Here is a 21,697-nt window from a genome sequence, read left to right as displayed (position 1 = left end):
AACAAGAGTGTCTAAATGAATCGCCATATATACACATATATATAGAATATTAGTCTCTTATATGAGTTCAATGTTGATAACTTTTTAGTGGCCATCCGATGAAGGAAAAAGCGGATGTCTGTATTACGGACATCCGCATTTGAGACCCTCGTTACATATATATATAGACAATATTTGCTTTTAAATTTTGAAAACATGGCCCTTAAAACATAGGATCCGGAGAAGGTACAATGTTGAATAACATTGGACTCAATCAATACACCTAATTTTTTTAAAAAAAATCTGAAAAATCATAAATGTGTAGTATTTAGCATGAAGAATTAAATTCATTGTAATAAAAAATTGAATGTTTTAAATTTATATCCGATGATCTAAAATTGTCATACCTTTTTCATTTTGATTTTTTTTTTGTTTCGGGAAAAAAAATTATTAGATTCATTATTCTAAATACTACTTGTTTAATAAGGTGCACGGGAAAACATTGGCATCAAAATCTATCTGGCTCGGCTCGACTCGAGCCAACACCCCGTTTTCCTAGGCGGACTAGGAAAACCCGAATCAGAAGCGGTCGTGTTTTCAGTGACGGTCTTGATTTCTTCCGCTTATTCTCAACGCGCACACAATTCACGCCCCCCGTCTATTTATTTATCTTCGTCTCCTTTTCAAAGCCAACTGCACTCTCTCTAAAAGGCGCTCTCCATCGCTATCTACCTCCTCGCACAGCGAGATACCGGCGAGATAAATCTCGCCAGAATTTCGCTCTTCCACCGCCAACGGAACTCCAATTTTCCGATGGGAGTTCCTAACCGCCTTTGAATTGTGCTAGAAAACGCTAATTTCTTATAGTTTTATAGCTTGTCGTTTCTTCTGAATTTTAGGTGATTATGACTTTATAGAAGCAGAAAACAAAGAAAATATATCCTCTCCTGCGCGGTGAGGGCTATAGCTTGCAGTGCAGGGGAAGAGAGGTTCATGTGAGGCTTGAATGCGGAGATCCTTTGCTTTAGCGTAATTCCTCATGCTTTGAATCCCTTGAACGTATTATTTTCTCTACTGGATCGATCCTGTTAAATGCCAACGCCGCGTTCTCTGTCTTTGATCGAGAAATATGAGTTTGATTGGAGCGGGAGAACGCAAGAAATTGGAGGTGCGATTCTGTTCTATTGGTTTGAATTATATTCCAGAAGGATTTTTTTTTCAGTTTTCTTTCTGTCATCCTTTCTGCGTTTTGAGTTGCAGCTCTTTATATCAATTGCGTGGATCGAGCTTAGAAGTGCGTGGAAATTTTTGGTAGTATTTTGATTTATGCAGAGATCGGATTAGGAATTCTGAATTACGTAGGAAAATGATCAACAGTTGTTTACCAGGAGAATTTGGTTTTTAATCGCACTTTCATTCATGTTATATTTTTATTTTTCGAAATTTTCCCTGTGAGTCATCAAGTTGTGAGGTAGAGTTTTTAATTAGTTTGGAATTCCCTAGTGTGTGATTAGTTTGGGCCTTTGGGATTTTGTGTAATTCTGTTTTATTTTTCTTTCTTGGCCACCAAACAGGTTACAGGACAATTATGTTTGGTCATTGGTAGGTAAGGAAGTGGTTCTTGTTATCACAATATCATCCGTTTTCATGATCTTTCGAGTTGTGTGATAAGAAATTGCCTTTTGCTTTTTCCTTAACCTCTTGAGGTTGCGAATTTAACAAGATATTTGTATGCCTAGGTGTCACTAAAGCAGTGGAGTCTGATGGGTTTAGTCTCTTTTGCAGTTTGTCGCGTACATGTGTTGTCCTTTTTCTAGAATGTTCAAGGGATTTAGAGCTTTGTCTGTTGAAGTATGAATATTTTTGCGGTAGCAGGAGGATGTCTGGTTTCGTGGTTCATGATCACTGATTCAACTGACCTTAGACTTCCTGTCAGCAGGTGAACCAGCCTGTATGGGCAAACAATTGAGAAAGTTTTGAGGCTTCACTTCATAGTTGAGCTTGTCCAGTTTTGAAGTTTTAAAATGCCTGTTGAAATTGTGGATCAAAGGGGTGGATCACTGCCATCAGGCCCATCACACTATTTTGAAGACAATTCTTTTCTGGTCGAGGTAGTTGGTTCATGTAAACTGTTATGAGTTTTCTATTCCGTTTCTTGTATGTGAACTAACTGAGTATTGTTTGTATGGAAACATTCTGAGTTTTATCTTTCCCGTTTCTTCCCTCAACCTTTTCTATATTCCTGAAAAAAAAATAAACGCTAATGGTAGTTTTAATTTTTTTTTTCCTTTCTGTTGGCAGAGACAAACTGGATGTTGGAAGCCAAATACTATGTCCACACACCAAGGTTGCACCTTGCATTTTTTTTTACTATTTTTTAAACTTTTTATATTTGCCAATCAGTCTTGTTTCCGATCACTCTCATATCGAACTCTTTCTTTTAAGATTTAGGGAAGGTTTGATCTGTTAGAAGCTCAAGTTAACTTTTACTTGCACAACCAGGACTTGATTAAACAATATTGTGACAACCATAGGAATTTTTACCTTGACTAACTGGAATATTTGAACAATCTTGTGACATCTATGGCAACTGTGGTCACTGGACTTGGTAATAATGAGAGTGATTGAATGCCAAAACCCATTAACAACTTCAAGCCTATCTAACTGTTGTGCAGATTGATGAAGAGTATACTCCTAATTAGTTGGCGAATATGATGTTTCCAACTGCTTTATTTTGCTGGTGCTTGAGGATCTTACATTAATTCCATATGAAGCGCTTTTCAATAAACTGGTTTTGGTCCAATGATTAGAATGCAAGATCAATTTTTTGACAAGCCAAAGGACTCTGGTCATTTGAATATGCTAAGTTACCTTTTTTCATAGATTTTCTCTGGATTTCGCATGGCTTCTGACTTTAGATTGATCCCTTTATATAAGTTTTTATAATTGGTGTGTCCTGAGGCATAAATGAATTATCTATCCATAAAGCTGTATGTAAAATAACAGAGATCACCTCCTTTTCTTTATGAAAGTTTTGATGGCCGAGTAGTGGAGTAAATTTTTTTTTGGTTGTCGAAGGTGCTCTTCATGAAGTCTTATTTGGGGATCTTCTGATACATATTTATACTTGCTGTCTTCTGGAAGTATTATCTTACTGAATGCAACCGCTTCTTAGGAAGTTAATTTATGGTTTTGAAACTTTGAGGAATGAAAAGCAAAGATGAGGCTCATTTTGAACATAGGCATCCCATCTTGAAGTTTTCCACTCTGCAAACCTCATGAGAAGAGGCTTCTCGTTGCCTAATAGATGCGTGCTTTGCAAGTCCAATGAGGAAACTGTTTCTCACCTTTTGTTGCATTGTTCCTGGTCGGCGAAAGTATGGAGTATTGTTTGGAGCCTAATGGGGGTTGCTTGGGTTCCTTATGCTAACTTTATTTTAGAGGTTGAGGCTTGGCACTTTCTTGCTCCCAACAAAGCCAAGCACAACTTTTTGATAACAATTCTTCAGACTACATGTTGGTTAATCTGGAAAGAGCGTAATTCCAGAATTTTTCAGGACAGGGAATGCTCTTTTGGGGTCTTTTAAACTTTGGTCGCATGGAACTTGTTCCAATATTTTTGAGAGTCTTAGTTCTTGATATGTTTTTGCTTTGCTTTGGGTTGCACTCCTGGTGCCGTTAATAATTTTTTTTTTTCTCTCAAAAGAAACTCTCACATGTAGTTGTCTCAAATAACTAGTTGACAAATGCAAAAGGAACTACGAACAGGAAACGAAGACAAAATGTGTTTTCTGGTTTAGAATTGAATGAAGAAGAAAAAATCTTGTGGCCAACTAGCTTGAAATTGAGGTTTGTTGAGGATATCTCTCTTACTGAACTGCTACATAACCTGTACAGCCTTATAGCGGTTAATACTTTATCGCTTGTTCCTAAGACTCCTAGCATGGATATTAATTAAGTTCCTCATAGTGATATGATTGTGAGAGTACACCTGGGGAATTCCAAGATTACATGCATCCTTCTGATCAATTAGAGTTCATGATTTGATTAAGCTGCTACTGCCTTTTACGTTCGAATCTTTTAAATATTTGTTGTGGGTTTACATATCTGTCGAGCTCAACTATGTTCAAACGACTGTCTTGTTTTGTATATTATCTGAAAGTCGCTGATTTATACAGATGGTTGATTGAAAAGTCTTTTGTATTGATTTTGTAATTGTTTTCATTTTATTAACAGATGGAATGATACCAGTGCCTGGGAGCAGGTTTGCTGCTTCATCAACTGTGGAAAGACTTTCACCAAAAGGGGTACCTTCAGCAGATTGCTTGCTTTCTCTACCGTCAAATATAGCCAGAGACCATAAGGACAAGCTTCAAATTGGTGGTGAATCAAGTGCCAGTTTTTCTGAGACTTCATGGAAGTCTAACAACCATCATCCAAGATCATGGTCAAATTTAAGTGCATATCCGGCATCTTATGGTTTGGATGGAACAAAGGCTGGTACTAACGGGACACAGTTTGAAAGTAGTTTGTTCTCAAGCTCATTGTCTGAAATATTTAGTAGGAAGCGTAAGTTTCTTATTCATGGCTATTAAACTGCTTATTTTTATTTGTAAAGCATTTTTTTTTTGGAAGAGTTACATTATACTTGTCTTAAACTACGAACCCACATTGATTGGCAATTATGCCACGCAACATAGATAAGGTCATATCAAAACAATATGTAATGGAAGACAGATGCTTCACTTCCTTAAGGGATTTTTTTTCACACTTCAATTTTTTGACCCAAATCTTTTTAATTCTTATATTTTCACTTTCTTTTAAGCAATGAAGACATATTTTTCATGTTCACCATTTGTTTTGTGTATTTGGAAAAAAAAGAATCAGATGATTAGCTTGAAATGTAAAGCTGTATTGATTTACAATTAGGGCATGTGAAACAATATATGTGAGGAAATTTACATGCGATGCTCCAAGCAAGGATTTCCTATCACGTTGATAGAATGGATCCAAATCTTTCTAATACTTCCTTTTTAGCAAAATACTTTTTGAAGCAATCAATTTTCCATCTTCAACTTTCTATTTAGGGTAGCCAGCTCTCACCTTTGGTAAAATGCGTGGAGTCTTTTGTTAAGTCAAATAATGACTATTTAAGTTAAGGGAAGATTCTCCGTACTGCGTTCCTTTACTACCATAAGAGCAAAAGAGATGAAATATCAAAGTCAAACAATAAAGAGGGAGTAGCATAATACATGCATCTAAAGGCTATACTGGAAAATAAGCGGCGTAAATTTTCTTCTTGATATTCAGTTAATGATATGTTAACTTAAATTACTGAGTGCTTTTGCATTATTGCCATATTATTCCATTTTTTGAAGCAATATATTTATCATGTTCTGGGTTTATTATTACTCATTCTGAGTTCTAAATCACCTTTTGCTTTGGCATTATTTCAAGACTATCAATAAATCATTGTGTACGTATTCCACTAATATGATCATTTTAATGCAGTTAGGTTATTCGGGAAGGATGTTCTGTCCCATCAACCTGTGAAAGCTGTTACTTCCTACCATGAAGAAGAATCGTTTGAACTTCTTAAAGAAATTGAGGCGCGTACTATTGGGCATATCCTCCCTGATGAAGATGATATATTTTCAGGAGTGATCAATCCGTTGGAACACAATCCACAAGTGAATTGTGGGGATGAATTAGAAGATTTTGACCTGTTTAGCAGTGGCGGGGGCATGGAATTAGATGTGGATGAAAATGCAAGTGCAGGGCAATTTATTGGGGGTGTTTTTAATGCTCAAGGGCATTTTAATGGTTCAATTGTTGGAGAGCACCCCTCAAGAACACTTTTTGTGAGATACATCAATAGTAATATTGAAGATTCTGAACTAAAGGCTCTTTTTGAGGTGCATATTACTTGTTTCTCTGGAGTGGTTTGTTAGGGTTCCATGCAAGCAAGTCATTTAACTTAAATGTTGAAAATTTAATTGACATTTTTGTTCTCTCAGCAATATGGAGATATAAGAACACTCTATACAGCCTGCAAACATCGTGGATTTATCATGATTTCTTATTATGATATTCGAGCTGCTCGAAATGCAATGAACGCACTTCAAAATAAGCCACTGATGCGTATGAAACTTGACATACATTATTCAATTCCAAAGGTGTGTAGGTCACTGCTGAGGCTGTTAACATTTTATCGTCATTACTTTAAACTTGTTAACACCATAAGTTTCAACTTGCCTAGCTTTTTGAAACTTTTGATGCTATGCTGCTTTTGAATTTATGGCTTGCTAAAATAACAGGACACTCCATCAGTAAAAAATGTCAACCAGGGGGTTCTGGTGGTATCCAACCTCGATTCCTCTGTTTCTGATGACCAGCTTCACCAGATATTTGGTATTTATGGAGATGTCAAAGAAGTAATCTACTACCAATATTTTTTTTTGCTTCACTTGTACCAGTTGTAAAACATCTGTATTTATGTGGTTGATAATCATATTTGCAGATCAGAGTGACTCCACACGGGTTTCATGACAAGTTCATAGAGTATTATGATATTCGAGCTGTAGGGGCTGCTTTTAATGCTTTAAATGGGAGAGACATTGCTGGGAAGCAGATCAAGCTTGAACCAAGCAATACCGGGCGTACAAAATGGAGGTATCACAAAATTTCACTTTCTTTTGGTTTTTATGATTTTCCTTTCTAATGGTGTCGTAGCACTCACCTTTTTTTTTCCCATCTTAGCGAGTCTCAATATTAAGCAAAGCAGAGTTGTTCGTTATGTAATGTTACTGCAGTGTATGGTTCATTCATTGTTCATTGAACCTTCTGTTTTTATGTTCAAATATAAAAAGAAAAAAATATATTCAACCTACAGATTTTATTTAAAATGCTGTTATGACACATAAGGCAGTTCTGAGTCTTGTTGTTCTCTTTTTCTTTCTGAAGTAATGTGTAGCTATATCTGTGAATAACAATTTTAATATTTCCTTTTCAGTTCGACGCAACAAACTGAGCCAGAGCGAAATGAGCTTCAAAGGCCTTTTGAAAAACTTCCATCAGAACTCGTTGGTAGGAATCTTCCTGCTATGAAATTCTGAGTATAATGTCAGATTGGGTTTATTATAATAATAATATTACTTAATTTTTGGGTTCTAATACAAAACTTCTTCAGCAATGTTTCCACCTTGCTTAAATGCATCTGGCTGCATGGATGGTGGGCCAATTCGGGTTTTACCTTCTGCTGCTCCATCGCCTTTAAGTGCAGTAACTGATCCACATATCGGTTTGAGTGTACCCAAAAGCCTGTCCTCTCCTTTGACTGTGGCATCCATCAGCAAACAAGCTGGACTTCATGAGCCCCACCAAGTGAAGTTTGGTAGTCAATATGTTCCAAGTCTCCATCCCCATTCTCTCCCTGTTTATCACGATAGTCTGGCCAATGGTAGTCCATACAGTTCTTTAAGCAGTATCAGAGACATGGGTAGCAGTGGTGGTACTAGAGTGACTGAAGGTTTTGATAATAAGTGCATTAATGGTGTGAGCTTAAATGGACAACCCACGGAATTTAATGGCGGAGGTGAGTTTATTTCATTTGATGGCTATTCAATTTCATTCCCTGCTAGAATTGGAATTACTAACCTAACTATTAGCATTAGGAAGAGAAGATATAACATTTAAGCCTGAGACTGCCAGTTTTTAAAATCATGTAAGAATGGGAAACTTGTCAGAATTGCTTGGTGTGTACATCTGCTCTTCCATGACCCACTTCAGGGGCCTTGTGATCTGCAGTTGTTTTCCTTTATCTGTATTACTTATGTCATGCCGTATGAGATGATAATGAATTTGGCTGGTGTCTGCATGGCAAACAACACAAATGTGTTCCAGAAACCAAGCATGAACATCCAAATTTTCGGTTTTTAATTTGATAATTTGGGTGCGTTGAGCTGCTCTTGCTATCTGCATCTCATGCTGCAAAGTTGAAGTTGCACTTCCCTCCGGAACAGAAAATATGCCTAAAATCTGCCTTTCCACTCCTAGGAGTTGGTGTTGAAGAATGCATTCTTTATCTTTTATTATTGCAAATAAGTTTTATCCTTGTGATTGATTTTTGTTGAATTGAAGCTTACAATGCTGGTAATTCTAGTAATTTGCAGTTTGAAATACTACTAAGAATATAGCGAGTCTTCCTTGCAGTTAACTGTAGTGTGCTTGCCGAAATGATTTCAGGACAGGTAGCTCATTATGGAGCCAGCATTAATGGAAAGCATATATTGGTAGCAAATAGTGTTTGATTAATCTTATGCTGCAAAATTAGATTCATTCTTTTTACTGAATAGGTATTATATATTGAAAACTTAGATGTAGTTTCCACAGTGCTTCTTCATCAAATTCCGGCTTTAAAGGAATAGAAACTAGAACCATGTACATATAAATTAGTTTTCATAAGGTATACATTGTACTTGCATTTAGAATTCTGTTGGGAGCTTTTTTAGAATAAGAGATTAATTACGAAGGATGGAGATTCTTGAAACCGTGATTAGTTTAGAGAAATTTTTTCCTGATTTCTGATCTGTAATATGAAAGAATCTAGGTAACACAAGAGGGGGGGTGAATTGTTTTACCCTTAAAAATATGTCAATTTTGAGTTTAAACCTACTGATTTCAGATTACTTTAAATCTTATAGAAACTTGATATTAGTGAATATAAGCTTGAGGTCTAGGTTAGTTCAAGTAGGAATCAAGTACTAGAACTAAATACAACAAGCACACACACAAATAAACAAGTAAAGAGTAGGGTAAGAGAGTGCAAACAGATTTATAGTGGTTCGGCTACGTATAGTCCTACATCCACTCCTCAAGGCTCCTCCTTGAGAGTTTGAATCCACTATGATTTGCTTGTTGAAGAGCCAAGCCTCTCTCTTTACACCAGCTGTTGTTTAAAGTGCCAACTTCACTTTACAATGGCTGTTTTGGCTTACCAAGTGCCAGCCTCACTTTCTTGTGATTTTGTAAGCTAACCACCAGCACTTAGACTCTTAATTGTGTGTACAAAGTGACTCTATAATGATCAAGGAGTGTACAATGAAGCTCGAGTATTTTCTGAGTAAGAATGAAGGCTTGAATGCTTGTAAAACTCTCAGAGAATTGGAATCAAGTTCTGTATCTTTCTATGAAGTATGTATAAGCATTTATATGCACTAGAATTCCTAAATATGTCCGTTGCATTGAGCTATACCTTTTTGACCTTTAAAGCTTTGTGATATGAAAGATTTCAGCTCCCATTTATTTCTTTTGCAGCTGTCTTTTACTTCTTGTCTTCTCCATTTATTTCTTCTTATCTCTTCAATAATTCAAACAACTTATGTCATCTCTTTTATTTCTTTTACAGCCACATTTGACTTCTTATCTCTTTCACCTACTTCATTGCTTTTCTTTTCAACAATTGCAGCCATCTTTAACTTTTTGCAGTAACTTGAACATGTGATGTTTGTAGGTGCTAGGAAAGTCTTCATAATTTAATTTTCAGCATGCTTTGCTAGCTGTCATTTCAAATCAGCTGCTAATCTTTATTTTCTGCACTCATTCATTGAATTTCAGCAAGCTTTGACTTTATAGGATGACAACTTGTGATATGCTAACTTGTCTAAGAGTAGCAAAGGCCAAAACAACAAGACAATTCATAGTGAAATCTGGAACCTGAAACTTAGTGACTTGTAAGCTTGATTAAAAGCTTCATGTCTTGATCTTTGTTAGCCTTGCAAATTAAAGCATTAAAGGATAGAAACAAGTTCAGAATATAATTAAGAATGCATGGCAAACATAGAACACATATTTTGATCAACATATAGAATGCACACTTCATCATCAAAACTCATATCATAACATAATAGACCATCATTTTGCTCACTTTTGTTTTCTGCTCCCTGAGCTTTCTCTACTGTAACACAGAGGAAAGTCTTGAGCTACTGCCTACAATTTGTTTCTAATTCTCGGCTTCTTGAATTTGGCCCCCTAGACTCACTGGTTTTGGTCATCCTCTCCCACGTCATTAAAAAGGAAAGTTCTATGGCACTTCTTCTACATTTGTTGTCCATGTCTTTCATACTAACATTTAAAGAACGGATTATTGAGTTACCAAGGGTATTAGTCATTCAGTTGTGCTATACAGTCTTGGAACCAACTCTAGAGCATGTTTCATGGCAAACATTGCTTCTTTAAATTTATTTTTTAAGTCTTTGCTTTATGTTAAACAAGTTGGTGGTGCTATTGCTGAAAAATCTCTTTCTAGTTTTTGGATCTTCTGGAAAGGGAGCCTGCACAACGCGTGGACATCACTTTACGTGGAATGGCTCCAGCTCCCCTCAGCAACATCCTTCAAGCCCAATGATTTGGTCTAACTCACCATCGTTTGTTAATGGTGTTCAATCACATCGTTTTCCACATGTGCCTGGATTTCATAGAGCACCTCCCCTAATGCTGAACACAGCATCGCCTGTTCATCACCATATTGGATCTGCCCCCGCTGTTAATCCTTCCCTCTTGGAGAGGCAACACGGCTATATTGCGGAGTCTCCTAAAGCATCTGGTTTCCAATTGGGTTCCCTTAGGAACGGGGGTTTTCCTATTGGTTCTCCTTCACATCCAGCGGAAATTGCATCTCGCAACATTTTTTCTCATGGTGGAAATTACATGGAGATGAATAATAATGCCGCATTACACTCTCCTCAGCAGATGCTCCACATTTTCCCTAGGAGGAACCCAATGATTTCGGCACCAGCCTCTTTTGATCCATCTAATGAACGTGTGAGAAACTTTTCACAGCGTAGAAATGAATTCAATTCTAATTATGCTGATAAGAAACAATACGAGCTCAATATCGATCACATACTGCACGGTGAAGATTGCCGAACTACACTGATGATAAAGAACATTCCAAACAAGTATGTGACAATCTTCTATCCTTTCCTGTTTTCTTGCTCTTTTGGAAATTCAAGTTCTTTAATTTATTTCTCGAAAAGATATTATCAGCCTGTCATTCAACAAGATTAAATCCTATCTTGATGTATTATATATTTGTGGCAATCTAGACAATATAGATTTTACGATACTGAATTTTAAGCATGTTCATCGACATTTCATGATGCGTTCTGAATTTGCCAATTAGTCTGTAGGTTTACTCATCCATTGTCAGCTTGAGAAACATCGACCTTGTGGTGGCATTTTGGATTATGCAACTACTTTTTAGTAGGGGGTGGAATTCAGACTTGCTGCGTTGCTGGTTCAATATAATTATGTTTCATAAATTTGTGTAATTAAAGTTCTGATGGTTAGTAATTATTGCATGCCATTTTTACCATAATTGTTTCATGCTTGATCGGCAAGTACTGATTCTTATTCCACGCAAGCATGCATGCTAGTTTCTCTTTTGTTTTAATTGGTGTGGTTTTCTAGGTACACCTCAAAGATGCTTCTTGCTGCAATTGATGAGCATTGTCGAGGAACTTATGATTTTCTTTATCTTCCAATTGACTTCAAGGCAAGTAAATTTACATTCGGTCCACATGTTCGAGGGGTGAACCTCATTTTTATGTGTCTATAACATATATACTGTGTAAAAAACAATGCATTTCTAATTCATCTTTACAAATGATTTGAGCAGAACAAATGCAATGTCGGCTATGCATTCATAAACATGATCGACCCACAACAGATTATTCCATTCTTCCAGGTCTGCTACGTGGTGATTTGATCTTCCTTTTTTTTATACATGAATGGAGTTGTGAAATTTTATTTTTGTGTGTGTACACACCATCCGTGTGGAATAATAGAAGTTAAAAGGATGAGGAAACATCTCTTCGCAGGCATTCAATGGGAAAAAATGGGAGAAGTTCAACAGTGAAAAGGTGGCATCTCTTGCATATGCTCGGATTCAGGGCAAAGGTGCATTAATTGTACATTTTCAGAACTCGAGCTTGATGAATGAGGATAAGCGTTGCCGACCTATTCTGTTTCACACCGATGGTCCTAATGCTGGTGATCCGGTAATAGTATTTATGATAGAAAATTGACTTGTGAAGATCTTTCCCGTGATAAATGCTATTTGTTTTCTTCTTTTGAAATTCAATTTTCAACTCTTCCCACTCATATTGCATTGAAGATTGAAGATGAAAGATCCTGAAAATATGAATTTGTGCTTTGTAAACTTTATGTATATTTTCGACTCTCTGCTCTTCCCATATTGTCTCCAGGGATGACTGACCAATTTTCTCTGTGTGTAGGAGCCCTTTCCTATGGGCACAAATATTCGGTCGAGACCAGGCAAACCTCGAACTGGGGGTACTGACGAAAATCAAAAGCAAGGGAGCCCTCAAAATTCTGCCGATGGAGAGGGCTCTTCCAAAGCAGTGGAATCTTCATCCGGTTCTTCAGATATCTCGAATTGAGTAACTGCCTTGTACCAGGCACTAACCATGTCCTCGTATGAGAGTACGAAGTGTATATCCACCTGAATACCGTATGCCGGGGGGTGGCCTGATGACTTTTTTCGCTGTATAGAGCAGTGTTCTAAACATAACGAAAACCAAGTGGGGTAACCTCAGAATCTTCATTGTTTCCATAAATTTTTTTGACATGGCCAACTATGAGTGCAGTGAATTGCCTGGCAGTATCAAAATTTTGGGTAGTCCTGTGTAACCAGTGTTGTACAGAAGTTCCAAGGCTTTTTGAATGGCTAGTGAGCCTCTGTTTTTGTTTCAATTTCGTATCTTGGTGTGATTTCACTCTGCTTCAGGGTGATGGGAATTTTTGGTACCTCTGTTTTGGTGTAAATGAGGTGCTAGTAGTCCTCAACGAGAATGGAAGAACACATTCAAGCCGCCTGGTTCTTGAAATTTTATCTATGTATTTATCTTTTAATCTTGTGATCCCAATTCCTAAGTCATCTTTAGGAATGCTGAAATTAGATTTGATTCAATCGATGATTGCTGTTGCAGCAACATTGTATGGCTGTTCGCAGTGAAACTTGATATGCCGATTCAAGGTAGGCAACTTGGCTTCCCTTCAATGCTTTGTGGTTTATTTACCTGCCATAGTTTTTCCTACAGTAGAGGGACTCAACTCAAGTGCAGCTGTGCAGGCAACAGAGATTTAGAAAAAGAAAATAAAAGGTGCAGACTAGGGAATGTTTATTAAGGTGCTTTGCTCCAAATGTTGTGCCTGCTACTAGTAGTAGTTAAGGGATGGAAAGTATTTGAAACTTGTCTGATCTTGGTTGCGTTTTATATCAGATGAGGGTCCCTGGCTGTTTACAGTAAAAGTCACTGCAGCTTTAGTCATATTAGTGCGGGGTTTTGTGTGAATTCTGCACTGATAAACTAGACAAACTAGACGTTAAAATTTTATTTCAAAGAAAATGCAGGGACTTTTACTATAGGGAACTTAACCGGGGGCTGAACCCATGACCTATTGGTCATAGCATAGGGATTCTCATAGGCACATCACACAAAAAAACACATGGGGCTTTGTGCAATAAAAACAAATTACGTGGGTCTAATTGCGTGGCACACTGCCAAATTTATCCATGGCGCACGGGCTTCATTCAGGCCCACGAAGCTTTTTTTTGTTCCATGACCTTGCCAACGATCATTGCTCTTCTTCCCAGTCTGTGAAGAGCAGTGAAGAAGGTGTGAGACTTTCGAGGCTCAAGAGATGCAGAGAAAGATTATATCGGTTGCGGAAAATTTCCGACTAAAGAGACTGTATTCTCAATCATATCAGCAACTCATCTTCTTCTCATCAGAGAGAAGCGTAGCCCTAACCTCAACTACTGCTCCAGTTGTAGGGACAGATGATCCTCTGTACGTCGACATACCGAAGCCCCGTAGAGACAAGTCCGAAAGGAAGCCATACCTGTCGCCGATGAAGGAGTTGATTCGAAGAGCTAAGAAAGAGAAAGAGGCGAGAAAGGCTCAGCCCGTTAGGATGCTCGAGGAGCCACCTGAGAACGGATTGTTGGTCCCTGAACTCGTCGAGGTCGCTCACCGAGTCTATTGGGCCCGCCAGTCACTCATCTCTGGCTTGTTCAAGCTCGTGAAGGTTATCCCGGTTCAACGGTGCAGGTGAGAATGAATTTACTGGCTCTCTTAATTGGTTATGGCTATCCATGATGTGGTTGTGAAATTTCTTTCATCAAGAAACAAATTGTTGTAGAAGATGTAGATTTTGGTCTTAGTGAATTTTCCGAAGGAAGCGGAGTGTGTGGTTAGAAATGCTTTGCTTGTGTAAAAGGAAGTTGTTTGATGGATTTTTTAGTGTCATAGATGGGGCAAACTTGATTATGACTATTTTCTTTTCTAGGGAATTCACAAATAGCTTTGACATAATGTGTGTGATATGCTGAGTAATTTTTGCTTGGACCTGCTTATACTAGTTGCTTATTAGTTCCAGAACTAGTTGATGTAGACTTAATTTTATTGGTGGCTTGACATTGTGAGATGCCATCTTTCTTTTGGAAATTATTCAAGAAGTTTGGAACAAACACAATTTAGGCTTCTTACGCTCGAAAACATGGGTAATTGCCTTGGATGCAGAGGTAAGTCTCTTCAGCCCATTTAGTAAGTTATTGGATCCTTGAAGTTGTTTCCCTTATTCCACAGCAGTCAAAGACTTCTATCCTGGCAATGCCATACTATGATACTTCACAGTCAGAATAAGAAATTGGATGTACCTTCATGGACATTTTTTATAACATAATTCTGTTCTTCTGTTAATGTGACTAAGATTTTTCTCTCAGGTTCTGCACCGAGGTTCATGTTGGCCATGTGGGTCATGAAATTAGAACTTGCACAGGGCCCGAAAGTGGGCTTCGGAATGCTACACATGTTTGGAAAAGGTCAGGAGTACGTGATGTGGTCTTTTTTCCTAAATGCTTCCATCTCTATGATCGCGTTGGAAAGCCAAGAGTTGGTCACAATGAAAGGCACGATGTCCCTCAAATTCCTGCCATCATTGAGCTTTGTATACAAGCTGGTGTTGATATTGCAAAGTACCACACAAAGAGAAGAACAAAACCTGTGTACTCAATTGATGGTAGGATTGTGGATTTTGAGTCAGTGAATGGAAATGTAGAAGTGAATGGAAACCTAGATCCTGAGACTGGTGATCCTCAGGTTGATTCCAGTGTGTGGGCCAAAGTAAATGAGTCAGCAAAAACCTCAAGGCCAGAGAAAAATAAAGTTTTTTTGGATGGCTCAAATAATAAAGAGAGGAAGAGCTTAAAGGATATAAGCATTGAAACAATGAACTCATGGTTTGAAATGACTTTGGAAGCAAAGAAGATCATGGAAAAGTACAGTGTCTGGACCTGTGGATATTGTCCTGAGGTTCAGGTGGGTCCCAAGGGACACAGGGTGAGGATGTGCAAGGCAACAAAACACCAGGCTCGTGATGGACAGCACGCCTGGCAAGAAGCTTCAATGGATGATATTGTGGGTCCCAATTATGTCTGGCACGTCCGAGATCCCGATGGCCCTCCTTTGCGTAACAGCTTAAAGAGATATTATGGGAAGGCACCAGCTGTTATAGAGCTGTGTGTGCAGGCCGGAGCTCCAATTCCTGATCAATATAGAAGTATGATGAGATTAGATGTGATTCCTCCTGATCGTGATGAAGCTGATCTTGTCGCTTAAAGTGGTGTCCATTCAGGCATGTGGAGAACACAAAAACCACACAACTAGAGCTCCTGATAGTACTGAAAATTGTCATCTACTGGGTTGGAGTCTGTTAACAGTTTTGCATACAGAAATACAGACATATAGTAGTTGGTCTCAAGTTTCTGGATATGGGTAGGCGTATTGGCTCAACTTGCAGTTGATGTTTTACTACGTTATTTTGGCACTGGTGGTTCATTCTGATCTCCATATGTGCTTGTAAATACTGCTCACATATTGACTGTCCATGTGAAAGAGGAGGAATGTGTATCCAGATCGGGGAAGTGGGATGGCTGGAAATGCCTTCAGCCTGCCAGAAAGCAAAGGTTGATATTGTCAACATGGTGGAATCGGCGACAAACGTGGGGATCTGAGCAAAGCAGTGGTGAGTAAATTTCCATGTTTTACAATGTAGAGCTTCTATGTTCGTGCCTCACCATTCTTTGGCGACCAACAACCTCAACTGGATCCACTTTAGTTTTTCTTGCCTTCTGTTTTTAAGATCATATTTGAAAAGTATGCCATTCTTCTGCAGAGAAGCAAACCCCTTGATACATGTAATTATTGGCTGCACCTAAGAAATTAAACCCCTTTGGTATTCGCAGTACCACTACGCTCCCAACGTATGTCATGTGGGAAGTGCTTGAATAGTACTGCTCAATTTATGCCGCCCTATTTATGTCCCTCCTTGAAGATTGGTTTGCTTTGACGTTAATCCTTTCCTAAGGACTGAATCCTGGGAATTGGATCATTGCTTTCGGGATTAGATGCTTGAATGATGAGGGCATTTCCTGCAGCAAAAAGCTTCATGGCAGGCGTTTCATATCCATTGTCATTGGCTGCTGAGGCATGATGTTGTATACAAATGGGATATGCTCTAAAAACAGTCAGTTAGCCTCTTTTGTTGTGAATTCTTCCTTTTTCAATTTAGTCATGAGAAAATACGGAACCGGAAGGAAATTGGATCCTACATGGTGTTCTCAATATGATGTAAGAATTTTCTTAGATCCCCCATTACATCTCTGCAAAAACTTAATTCTCTTGATTGGGGTATTATTATAGCATCTTTTGCAACTGATTTCTGGATAGAAATGCCGCCAAAAGGAGATTGAACAAACTAGTCTATGTTGGGCTTAGATAAAGAATTTTGACTAGGGGGAAAGATTTTCTGTGGTGTTTTTACTTTTTACCTTGGTTGCTTGTGCAAGGGCCATTGTTTCCCAATCCGCTGTTGCTTATTTTTCTCTCACATAATCTGTTGTACATACACTTTATGTAATGGCAATTTCCATTTTAATACCCTGTTCACATCTATTGGACATATATAAGTTCCTATGTTTTTCTTGTTTTCTAAATCCAGTTTTATTTTTTTTTAATTTCATAAGAGTTATTACATAATTTCGTTTTTGACCTTTCCACACCATTTTATCTCCTAGTCACTTGCTCTTTTAACTTCATCAAAGAAAATGAGCATCATATGATTCAATTCCAAATTCTAACACACCCGAGTCACTACTAGTTACACCCGAGTCACTACTAGTTGTGTTGGTAATGATGGTCTATTTGATCAGGTTCTAACCTCCCTCCTTGTTAAAAAAAAAACTTCCAAATTCTAAAATTTAAGGAGAATTATATAATTTCCTTTTTGACCATTTGAAAAAAATGGTGTTATATTATTTTTAAAAATAAAAAATAGTTGATTTGTCATTTAGTTTCAGCATTAGATACAAGTACAACTCTAGAATTATTGGGACTGAAGCGTCGCAATCCGTATTAAACCATAAAGAAAGGAACACTGGAGAGTCTGAGCGGAGAGAAGCGAAGCGAGTACCAAAAAAAAAATGAGCCCGCCTTTTCCTGTTCTCAAGAAACCAAAAACAGAGCACAATGGCGATTACGATGATTATGAACCGAAGCAGAGGACAGTGATCGGAAAAGATGAAGAAGAGTGCGGAAGAGTAAACGTACACGAGGAAGAGGAGACATTGGTGGCGCTAGTCGAGCTCCGTACGGAAAAAGTCGAACTCCTTAAGCGGCGTATCTTGCATTACAATTCTGAGGTTGCTATTTTTCAAGATTTTTCACCAATAAATTACATATGTTTTCTTTGGTTTGTTTATTTTATTCCGTGAACCTTGATTACGCATTTGGGGTTTTTTTGGATTGATATTGTTTATTGGTTAGTCTTTTTCTTAGGTCAAGCACTTCTAGGTATTTTGGAGTATTGTTATGAAGTTTGAAACGCTGATTTTAAGACGAAACGTTTTTATGGTTTAGGTTTGGAATTTGTTGATGAAATGTCACTGAATAGACTATACAGAAGTAGAGATCCCACTGCAATGTTAACCGGACTCTTTGTTAACGTGTTTGTGGCAAAAGATGCGCATTTTGTCATGCTTAGAACACTTTTAGTTGTAGCAAAATGATATTGGAAGTATTGGACAACTGGGAAATTGAGGAAAACAACAATGACACTCATGACTCAACTTTATGGGAATAAATGCACTTAGATTATGTACTGGGAAATGTGAATGAACATTGCATACACAAGCTTGTGCTTGGATGTAAATTATGTGCATCCCAACTCAGTGACTAGTGCATTTGCATTCTATAGGATGGACAAAATATGATGTGCTTTCTGGTTGAGTGAATTAATGTTGCTGATACTGTTTGCTCATTACAACTCTGAAATTGCTAATGTTTCCCTTGGTATGTATGTAGCTCGAGGCTGCGGAGAAGAAACTACAAGATTCACATTTAAAATTGGCCCGACTTCGAGGCGGAGTACCATCTAAAAAATCAGGGGAAAATGGAACTGAAAGTGTGAAGAGGGATAGAAAATCAACTAGTCCGATTCATGTTAGTGAGGGCCCTTTTAGAAAAGAGTTTCATTCTATATCAGAACTTTTAATTCCTGCAAATTCAACAGTTTCCCGTCCTATAGGAGGGTCTGGTGCAAAACCCTCAATTGGTTCAAGTGTTCAATCAAGATCTTCAACTCGCACAAATGATGTTGCAAAAGTAAAAACGGGGCAATACAATGGAGATTCTACTGATCTGGAAGTTTCTGAAGTTAGCGATACAGCAAGAAAAAGGAAAATAGGTAACTCTCTGACCTCCTAATGAAATTGCATTGTCTTTATGAGTATGAATGTGACATGGGTTACATGTTTGCTAATCAATATTCAGCAATTAAATTTTTTGCATGGTCTTCTGCTATTTTGTTGGTATACTCATAGAATTTTTCGTTGTATGTTAGAGAAAAAGGAACATAAAGAATTCATATCATTGATCGGCAGCCGCTCTTCACCTTGCACAATCAACTGTCATACGAGCAATCACATCTCCAGCCAGCATAAGAGAAAGTTGAGAAGTCTTGTTCTCTGTCCAGTGGATGAGCAGCTTTTTGTGACCAAGTAATCTTTTCTGTTTGATATCTGTTGTAGAAATGCATTGCATCATTAAACTAATGGTTATGATGTTCCATTGTAAGCGAATGCATATGCCTTATTTTTTCAAATCTATCTTCCCATTCTCCCCAAACTGGATATACATGATTGGAACGATAATTATTATTGCTTTGGGAACCTGGGGAGTGGATTCCAACTATTTATCTTATGAATTCATGTTGGCTTTGGTGATGCACAAATGGTGACCATGGACTCTTTATAGTTCACTCATTTTCCTTCTTTTTATTGTGGCTTGAGTCTGTGTGGATAAGTTTTTATGTTTTTTATAATTTTTCTTTTCGAATCAAGAGGATCTAACTATTGTTAGTGTTGTAAAATCTTTATAGCGCTCTGGATGGAATGGTCAACTTGTGGCAAATTCAGTCTCAAAGGTAAGTATTGCATTTTTCTCCCATGATATCTATGTTATTCAGCTTCATGAGTTGTTGATCATTTCTGTGTGTGAAATTACAAAATAAATGGAAACATTAAGAATAGCAAAACGTCTTTAAAGCATCCCAATTTTCAAAATATCATTTAATGAATTGCTTATAAATCAACCAAACACTACACTCACCATGTGATGAAGCAGTTTAATGAATCATTATCCATAGCTATTCGGCAAAAACCACTCGCATCACTTCCATTAGATCCTCACTTGTCCAAGTGTGCCTCTCCAAGGATCGATCTCTGTGCCTTGAGGGGTTCTCTTTTGATGCCTTGATTCTTGTGATACCGCAGGTCTGGTGCATCCCTACTCAGTACTAGTGATTGTGCATCTCCGAAAAATAGGAGATGGCCAGAAGATATTGCTTGGCACCCTCAGGGTGATCGCCTATTTGCTGTTTACAGTGCTGATGGTGGAGATTCTCAGATATCGATCTTAAATTTGAATAAAGTGCAAGGGGTAAGTTATAGTTGATACTTACCATTGAATTAAAATACTACTGCCTTGTCTATTCCTGTTGACACATAAAATGGCTGCCGATGAACTTGCATAAGGGTGGATCTGGCACTGTCTTTAATTGCTACTGCATGAGTACTAACACTATTTTAGATGTAGGGTTTAATCAAACCATCTCAATTCTAGTGAGAATGTTTGTTCATTGACAGAGATCTCGTGTCACTTTTCTGGACGACAAGCCACACGTTAAGGGCATCATTAACAACATAGTTTTCTTGCCATGGGAAAATGAATGCTTCGCTACGGGTGGTAATGATCATGCTCTTATACTCTGGACTGAGAAGGATCAAATTAATTTATGGAAGCCAGAGACGTTGCACAGGAATCTGCATTCTTCGGCTGTCATGGGGGTAACTGGGATGCAGCAAAAGCACATTGTACTGTCTGCTGGCGCTGACAAGCGAATTATTGGATTTGATGTTCAAGTAGGAAGAGCAGACTTCAAACACTTGATAGATAGTAAATGCATGAGCGTTCTTGCAAATCCATGTGATTTCAATCTATTCATGGTTCAAACGGGGTAAGATCCATTTATTTTTTCTGGTTAGAGCTTTATCTGTCGTTTTTACAGTTTTCAGAATGTCGTAGAGATAAGTGGATATGCCTCTGTATCCTCTTTCTTGCTGCTTTAATGTTTGTAAATGCATATATGCACCTTGTTTATGCCAATTAGTTGCTTTGGAATTATTTTAGGATTCAAATTGTGTGATTTGATTATGGTAGCAATTACACATTTTATGGCTTATCTTGTGTGGTTGTAATGTGATCAAAATTAATTCGAAGAATTGAAAAGAAATGGAATCTTCAGCTCTTTTCCAGTAGGAAAACAAATTTTAAGTTTTCTTGCATTCAAGTTTTGAATAATGAGATGTTTTCTACTCAGGACGCATGAAAAGCAGCTCAGACTGTACGACATTAGATTGAGGCAGACAGAGCTCCATGCTTTTGGGTGGAAGGCAGAAAGCAGTGATTCTCACTCTGCTCTAACTAATCAGTCTTGGTCTCCTGATGGTTTGTATATATCCTCAGGTTCAGCTGACCCTGTCATCCACATCTTTGATATCAGGTATAATTCTAGCAAACCATCGCAGTCGGTGGTAAGAGCTCATCAGAAACGAGTCTTCAAAGCTGAGTGGCATCAGTCACTCCCCCTTCTTATTTCCATATCTTCTGATCTCCACATTGGATTTCACAAGGTCAGTTGAGGATGAAGTCCTGTTAGCTACCAACTCCCACAAGATCAATGATTTCTGGTGCTCCTCATTTTGTTTTGAGCCGAAGTTTTCTCAAGGGGAACAGCTTTGTCTAATAGGTGTTTTTGGGTAGCAAGATTTTGCTGTAGTGATGTGGGAAGATTGGAAATTTTTTTGGGAATGAAATATTAGTTTGCAGAAGCCAGAACAGAATGGTTATACAGTGGCAATTGTATAGAGCAAATTGTCAGTTATGCTTAGGTAAAATCCAGCGCTTCACTGGTGCATACTTTTGTTAATCCTTTTAGGGTTTCTTCTGACTTGCCGGATTGCGAACAGAGAGGTTTTAGTAAAATCAATCTTCCTTGCCTATTAATTTTTTTATTT

The 21,697-nt window shown here is 37.9% G+C and overlaps 2 protein-coding genes across 8 annotated transcripts; both read left to right on the top strand.

Annotated features, from left to right (window-relative positions):
* Positions 1-641: 641 nt before the first annotated feature.
* On the top strand, positions 642-13,044 carry LOC120004316 (protein MEI2-like 1). 2 transcript variants are annotated; one of them, XM_038853627.1, is made up of 15 exons: positions 642-1,147; positions 1,919-2,090; positions 2,281-2,326; positions 4,216-4,548; positions 5,491-5,894; positions 5,997-6,155; positions 6,297-6,413; positions 6,500-6,651; positions 6,992-7,065; positions 7,169-7,573; positions 10,286-10,937; positions 11,449-11,533; positions 11,657-11,725; positions 11,859-12,038; positions 12,276-13,044. In XM_038853627.1, the coding sequence occupies exons 2-15, from the start codon at positions 2,004-2,006 to the stop codon at positions 12,438-12,440; spliced, it is 2,928 nt and encodes a 975-aa protein (XP_038709555.1). In that variant the 5' UTR covers positions 642-1,147; positions 1,919-2,003; the 3' UTR covers positions 12,441-13,044. The 2 variants fall into 2 exon arrangements, with proteins under 2 accessions (XP_038709555.1, XP_038709556.1); XM_038853628.1 differs by having other exon boundaries at positions 1,904-2,090.
* A 563-nt stretch (positions 13,045-13,607) lies between these two features.
* Positions 13,608-21,680, top strand: LOC120004317 (APO protein 3, mitochondrial). Of its 6 annotated transcripts, none has more exons than XM_038853629.1 (8): positions 15,691-16,089; positions 17,423-17,764; positions 18,426-18,807; positions 18,964-19,120; positions 19,501-19,545; positions 19,895-20,060; positions 20,267-20,637; positions 21,001-21,680. In XM_038853629.1, the coding sequence occupies exons 2-8, from the start codon at positions 17,546-17,548 to the stop codon at positions 21,320-21,322; spliced, it is 1,662 nt and encodes a 553-aa protein (XP_038709557.1). In that variant the 5' UTR covers positions 15,691-16,089; positions 17,423-17,545; the 3' UTR covers positions 21,323-21,680. The 6 variants fall into 6 exon arrangements, 3 of the variants coding, with proteins under 3 accessions (XP_038709559.1, XP_038709557.1, XP_038709558.1); XM_038853630.1 differs by having other exon boundaries at positions 17,417-17,764; XR_005469499.1 differs by lacking the exons at positions 17,423-17,764; positions 18,964-19,120; positions 19,501-19,545; ... (1 more) ...; positions 20,267-20,637; positions 21,001-21,680 and adding an exon at positions 13,608-14,114 and having other exon boundaries at positions 14,789-16,089; positions 18,426-18,562.
* The last annotated feature ends 17 nt before the right edge of the window (positions 21,681-21,697 follow it).

The sequence above is a fragment of the Tripterygium wilfordii genome, chromosome 8, assembly GCF_013401445.1.
Source record: "Tripterygium wilfordii isolate XIE 37 chromosome 8, ASM1340144v1, whole genome shotgun sequence".
Lineage (NCBI taxonomy): Eukaryota > Viridiplantae > Streptophyta > Magnoliopsida > Celastrales > Celastraceae > Tripterygium > Tripterygium wilfordii.
Note: the sequence above shows the minus strand (reverse complement) of the source record. Positions and strands in the feature narration are given on the sequence as shown.